This window comes from Lycium barbarum, chromosome 2 (assembly GCF_019175385.1).
Source record: "Lycium barbarum isolate Lr01 chromosome 2, ASM1917538v2, whole genome shotgun sequence".
NCBI classification, from domain to species: domain Eukaryota; kingdom Viridiplantae; phylum Streptophyta; class Magnoliopsida; order Solanales; family Solanaceae; genus Lycium; species Lycium barbarum.
In genome coordinates this window covers 149,779,872-149,786,929 of record NC_083338.1, presented here as the reverse complement: position 1 = coordinate 149,786,929, position 7,058 = coordinate 149,779,872, and the positions used below count along the sequence as shown (strand labels likewise).

Here is a 7,058-nt window from a genome sequence, read left to right as displayed (position 1 = left end):
TATATTCTAGATCCCTTTTTTATACACACTACTTATACTCAATCAAATCATTATGCATGCTCACAAAAAAAAAAAATCAACAGAGGCACAGGACATCCAAGAAGAATATAGAAGCAATCTAAAAGGCATCCTAGAAATAGTATACCTCAGTATACCTTAAATATACAAGTCCCAGTATACCCGAGGGCACCACAAGTTGTATACTTCAGGTATATCTGAGTATATCATCCTATAAATTAGACATAGAATACTAAAAAAAACCATACAAACAAGTAAACCTCAAATTCAATTATCATACTATACTCTTATCTCTCAAAGCATGCGGGCTACCTTTTACAAGAGGGACATGATATTCAGGGGAGAAGACAAGTAAGAACATGCACTGTGAGACTCATTTTAGACCACATGGCAATTTTGCAGGTTTAACAGCAAAAGGTTCAGGCTTTAAGCGAAAGATAAACAAAGAGACTTACCTAACATAGAACACACAGGCACATTTTGACACTGATGAGACAAGGACCTTATGCAGCGACATTTGGAACAGAAGCAAACAACATATTAAGCAAGTCTGACGATATCATGAGCCTTGGTTAGGCATACTTCACTTTAGTAGCACATTATAAAACACAACATTTTAATGGTTGGCTTAGACCAGCAGATCATAACAACAAAACTAAAAAGATCCTAGCAATTCGAACTAGTACATAAACTCAACTATTGAAAGATAAGGGTATAAACAAAATACAGTGTCTTTATTTAGGATCAAGCATTCACGATCTTATTTAGACACATTAAAGTAGAGAAAGTGAAACTTATCTGTAAGCAACTGATGAACTCATATAATAGCTAAACGAAACAGAGGACTGAAAAGGGACTGCTTTCATATTTCATACTCATACCATAGCCAATGTAAAGCTTAAATATCCATGAAATTTAATTAACTGACCCCATACTAATTTAAACATTCAACTGGGTATACTGTTGTTGTTGTTGTATTGTTGATACTAACTTTAAACAAACAAAAACAGGAGCTGAAAACTACAAACCAAATATCAAAAACATAATAAAACCATAGCTAAAATAGAAACTGAAAAGAGAGGATGGAGAATTACAATTAGCAAACATTTTACTATTGTTTTAACACATCACAAAAGCCATCATGGTACTCCTACCAATATTAAGCTGAACAAACACATGCTAACACAGGTTCATTAATCAGGCTAACAAGGCATTAACTAGACAGTGAACAAAGACACTCTAATCATGTTGAGTCGCTATTAACAGGAAATAAACTAAAGCAGCATATGAAAACCATATTAAACTGGACGATGTTAATATTAACAAGTAACTAACCTAAAACAAGTAGCTTAAAACACCTAGTCATGCTGAACTACCAACATTCATAAGTTTGTTAATAACAACAACTAATGTCTATTAATCGTGCTTAAGTCATTATTAACAAAGATACTAGAAATAGCAACTAATGCACATTAATTATGCTTAAGCTACTATTAACTGGAAATTAAACCAAACAGCAACCAAAGCATACAACAACTAAGGCATGACAGAGACTAACAACTAAGACTAAATAGAAAGAAAAACAACTAAAGGAAGGTGATTTACCGACCTTTTTCGAGTGCAGCGAAGTGGATGCGGGTCTCCAATCTACCTCGAAACACCACAAACTCCGAGCTCACAAGCACTCGGATTCGAAGCGACACCAGGGGAAAAGAAAACATAAACTAATTTATTATTTTTGAATCAATATCAAGCAATATAGACTACTGAAAACTAATATTTTGTAAGGGAATTTTTGAGCGGCTAAAAAAACTTCATATTTTCTTAGGGAAATTCGGCGACTCAAGAACTGTCTCTAATTGACCTCCAAAGAGATTATTTATAGGAGGAACTTCTAGGGTTTTTGGAGTTCAAATATTTGGGCGGGACCTTTAGGTCAAAACGCCCCACCCCAAATCAAACGTTCGTATCTCAAATCCCAATCCCGAAAAGAAAGAAACAGACAAAAATTCATAAAAACTTCGTACTCGAAAACGAAAAGGGACTGATAAAGGGGATGGATTTGAACTCGCAAAGGGCCAAAATCCATTAAAATCGTTTAGATCAAAACAGACAAAAGAAGAAGACGACGACTTACCCTAAGCTGAAACCTGACGGGGAAAGGACGAGTCATTAATTCCTTTCCCCAAAATGGTCGTGCATGGCCTGGGTTCGCGAAAGAACTCTGTGATTTTTGCTGAATTCACCGAAAAAGAGGGAGAGGAGAGAGAAGGGGTGAGAAGAGAGAGAAGGGGAGGGTGCGGCGCTGTGGAAAAAGATGAAAACCTAATTTCCTTTTGTTAAACAGGCGGGTCGGGTCGTAGTGGGTAGCGGGCCGGGCGAATTAAAACATGGGACAGCCGGGTTGCTGATTAAAATATGGGCTGGTCATTAATGGACTGGTCCAAAAAGGTTTGTGGGTTAATTGGGACGGATGGGCCCAAAATTTGGCTGAATGAAAGAAGCAATTTGGGCTTCTAAATTTGCATAAAAGATCTATTTTAATAAAAAAATATTACCTATTATAAAAGTATGTATTTATCAGTGCTCGGATAAAAATAAAATTATATGACGTCATAATGGTCGTGCGATAATATCAGTAAATAAATGCTATTATTTAGCTGCGCAAAATAAATGCGATGCGGGTGCCTAAGGTGGTAAAAATGCTGAAATGATTATAATGCAAATTATAATAATACTGGTAATAATAATAATAATAATAATAATAATAACAAAAATAATAATGATAATAGTAATAATAATAATAATAATAATAATAATAATAATAATAATAAGGATAAGTGGTAGTAATAACAAAAATAATAACAGCTAGTGACTGCAATAGAATAATGAAACGCCGGTATTAATAAAAGCTAATAATTATAGTAAAATATAAATAATTATTTCTTAAGTTGCCAAAAATATTAGAAGCGTAGATAGATATTTTGGGGAAGGCGGGACAAAATTGGGTGTCAACAATATGTGCTTTTAATTTTTACACCATTATTACTTTGAAAATATGCAATTACTTTTACAATATTATTTACAAATATGTGATTAGTCATTAATATATTTTCAAGAGACAATATGTATCTTAAACATCCAATTTAATATATCATTTATAAAGGCACATATTTGTCAAGTATTAATTTTTATTTTTAAACTAAACTTACTGTATAATTACACATGTATAACTAAACAGTATGCTTTTAATTACACTGTAATTACGTTATGACAAACAATAGGTCCTTGTAATTACTATGCTGTGTAATTACTAGGTTGTGTAATTACTACTCTAGTAATTACACCAATTCCAATTACCAGGTGGCTTTCCAAACAGACACACACATATATAATTACATATACATACAAGACGCTTTAGCCAAGTGTCCGGGTGCCAGTATACCTCAACGGTCTACATAAATCCGCCCTTGCATCTATACTCTTTTTCACGATCTCTCAATCTATATCGATCAATATTAAGAAGATTTTTCTGAAAGGCAAAAGAAAGAAAGAAAGAAAGATGGAAAAAGCCTATATGGTATATAATTCCTTATTTTTTTACTCGGACCACAAAATTATTTCCCTTTCCAGTTAAATCTGACCAACTGGCTAGCTAGGCAAATCAACTGCAGGAGCTTGTTCTTACAAATACTATTCCCCTCTCTCTTTGTAGAGTTTTGTGTCAAAAGTGAGGACAAATTAAAGGAGCCAATATAAAACATGTCTAATCAAGTAAGATGTGTCTTTGACCTATATATAATCCAACTTGATGGAAAATTTGCGTATTTTTTAAATTGAACACTTTGAAGTTTGAATTATTAAAAAGAAAAGGATTTTTTAATCGATTCAAATGATTTTTTTCTTTCTTGTAACATCTTTTTCTATGACTATGGATTGGTGTGGACGACAAACATTGTGCCTCAGTATGCATAATTCTCTTCTTGTATTCAACAAAGTAATCCACATACATTGAACATATGTCTTTATTAAGCTTTTGCAAAAAAATTTGAATTATATAGTGTAAGGAATTTTACAGGTCACCTTTATATGTTATAGTAGCATGTATTTTTATTTTCAAGATTACAAGTTACACATTTGAAGGATCTGTAAATATCTTTTTATATAACTTGATAGTACAAAATTCCTTATATGTACGTCGGTCGCTTTGTACCCCATTAGTTCTCCATATTGTTGGGTCATCATTTTATTCGTTATATTGTCATCTCTATTCAGAACTAACAATATACATCTGTGTAAAGCTCAACTAAATATTCCTAGATCAATTTCGAATTGACCTTGAATTATATTAGTGATTCAAATACGATGTAGTTGGAAATGCAAAAAATTTATTTTTGAATTGAGAATTTGGGTGATAATTTGAAGGTACTATTGGAATACTAATTGATTGAATTTAGAAAAAGCTCCCACGAGTGAATCAAACAGAATCAAATTTGCTTTCCGATGAATCAATGAGTCTCTGCAAAGTTTCAAAAGTTAATGTCATGTTACATCCAAAGCATCGAAAGGGTACGATCTTGCAAGTCAATTATATGGACCAGGGACCTGCAAAAGGCCCATTTTCTCCCTAGATTGTGGAGCCCAAAAGTTCAAGGAAACAAACTTGGGCTAGATCCAATGATCCATAGTTCGGAGTATAATTGGTCCAAAAAGTGAATAAAGCCACGGCCATTGCCATGTTTAGGGCATACGGGTAAAACGAAATTGGGCTAAATTCATTTTGGTATTTGAAGCGCACTAGAAGAAGAGTATACTGATCAATGCATGTAATTTTCGGCTCGAGTTCGAATATGAATGTTCTTTTTTACTATTTAATAAAATAAAGTCTACATATTTATAAAAAAAAAAAAGTCTCTTTTTCTTTTTGGCAACTTTTCTATTCTAATTTTTCACATGACACGTTTAAGACCACAAGATTAAAGGGTATTTTAGTAAATTTTAGATATTTTTAATTTAAGACCACAACATTCAAAAGTCCTCTTCACTTTCTTAAATTCCATGTCAAGTCAAAACTAGAGGAACATTTTGAAACGGAGGGAGTAAAATTCAGAAAATTTAAAAACATAAACCAAATAATAGAATTTGTTTAATTCACCCAAATAACTATCTTTAGTACTCATATGTCATATCGATGCTGTATGAGATTTTCTGTTCAATGGCGGCAATTCACCAGATATTCCTAACGAATAATGAATATTCTTTCCACCTCCTTACATCATACAGATATCTCTCACTACGTAAAATAAAATTGTGACTACTTTTGCATATACGTGGAGCTCCATTTCAATTAAGACCATAAACGTAACCAATCAAACCAAACAAATTTATAAACATAAATAAATAAAAAAACACAAAGCAAGAAACACATGAGCTTCAATTCAAATAAATAAAAAATGGGTTTGCACTTTGCAGCAGGTTTACAGGATTATTTGTAAGTACAAAAATTCAGTTATGTGATGGTGGAATAACTAGTGATTATGTGAGAAATTATAATTCTAATGTGGATATGCCACTGAACAGTGATGTATTTCAAGTGCCACCGGGTTACAATGCTCCCCAGCAGGTTCTTCTGCTCTCTCTTCATAATTTCCAAGTTTAATTCCGTCTATATGAGCTTAGCAAAATATAATCCGGGGTATCAGTTGATCCTTAGTGTTAAAATATTTCTGATTAATCTGGGATAGAGGTGTAATTAATTGATTCTTATTTCTATATTCCTGTGTTTTTAGTTCCTTATTTAAAAAAAAAAAAGGTTCTTTTATTTGGTTAACTGTTCTTTTGTCAAACAATCAGCTTTGTGGAGGAATCTTCCTAGCCTCTTAATTTTTTATTTTATTATATCATAATATTGAGATAATTCTAATTAACTACTATGTTATTCGGACTCTCCAAAAATGCACTCCATCAGCATTTTTGAAGAGCTCGAGTAACAGAGCTATTTAATCTTCAAGATGCTATAATATGGTGCTGGAGTTCATTGAAGTCATGGATTAAGCATCTTAAAAAAGACTAGTTTTAAAGGCTTAAAAAAGACTAGTTTTAAAGGCCTCTTTTCTAAAACAAACACTGCAAGCAGTGAAGCAGAATTTCATATCGATGTCTATATTGGTTGATTTTAATTATGTTTCCTTTAGTGTCTGCACAGCTTTGTTGTGTTTAGCATCAACACATCTTTTATGAATCCCATTGTTTCTTGAATGTCATTGCAATGAGATGAAACTGTATTATCTAGTACTTATCGATTGTCATTTAGCGTTGATATTGTTGATGTTGCTTTACTATGGTGCGCCTTTGTGTATTTCGGTTTAGTTCATCCTGTAAATGAATGTGGATCTTGAAGGTTTACATAACACAAGGTGATCATGAAGGAAAGGGTGTGACTGTATCGTGGACCACACCTGATGAACCCGGCTCAAATGCAGTCCTCTATTGGGCCGAAAATAGTAATGTTAAGAGCTCCGCGGAGGGCTTTGTGGTTAGCTACAAGTACTATAATTACACGTCTGGATATATACATCACTGCACTATCAAGGATCTTGAGGTACAATGTAATTCTATATGGCACGATGACCTCAAATAATTATCATAAATGTCTGCATCACATATGTCCTTCGATTTGATGAACATGAACGATTAGTTGTGCCTCTCCCTCCTTTTGGTCTTAACCAGTTTAAAATTTTGTTCATTCGATTGAGCACCAAATGGTGCTAATACCACGAATCGAACATCCATCAACCCTAACTGGTTAATACCAACATTCATGCCATTTTGGATTGTATGTTAAGAGTATTTGTTGTCCATGTGGTTCTTGTTGCCGGATTCTGAATCTTGTATCTGTTTTGATTGTTTGTTGAGTTCCTTCAATGTGACTGTTTGCTTTGATACTGTTAACCTTGAAGTGCCGCCATATATGTTTGAGTAACCTGAAAACATTAACAAACAATTAGTATAAACATCATTCACAATCTCCTCCTAAAGGA

The 7,058-nt window shown here is 33.2% G+C and overlaps 1 protein-coding gene across 2 annotated transcripts; it reads left to right on the top strand.

Annotated features, from left to right (window-relative positions):
• The first annotated feature begins 5,267 nt into the window (after nucleotides 1–5,267).
• Nucleotides 5,268–6,679, top strand: LOC132628075 (purple acid phosphatase 1-like). 2 transcript variants are annotated; one of them, XM_060343779.1, is made up of 3 exons: nucleotides 5,297–5,509; nucleotides 5,599–5,641; nucleotides 6,419–6,679. In XM_060343779.1, exons 1-3 carry the CDS (start codon nucleotides 5,472–5,474, stop codon nucleotides 6,656–6,658), a joined length of 321 nt encoding a protein of 106 aa, XP_060199762.1. In that variant the 5' UTR covers nucleotides 5,297–5,471; the 3' UTR covers nucleotides 6,659–6,679. The 2 variants fall into 2 exon arrangements, 1 of the variants encoding a protein (XP_060199762.1); XR_009578028.1 differs by having other exon boundaries at nucleotides 5,268–5,641; nucleotides 6,388–6,679.
• The last annotated feature ends 379 nt before the right edge of the window (nucleotides 6,680–7,058 follow it).

What these genes read in the sequence shown, in the direction of transcription:
- LOC132628075 (XM_060343779.1), top strand. Translation starts at nt 5,472, where the DNA reads ATGGGTTTGCACTTTGCAGCAGGTTTACAGGATTATTT. An exon ending in GCAGGTTTACAGGATTATTT is followed by an intron (nt 5,510 to 5,598) that starts GTAAGTACAAAA and finishes GCCACTGAACAG; the next exon opens with TGATGTATTTCAAGTGCCAC. An exon ending in GTTACAATGCTCCCCAGCAG is followed by an intron (nt 5,642 to 6,418) that starts GTTCTTCTGCTC and finishes TGGATCTTGAAG; the next exon opens with GTTTACATAACACAAGGTGA.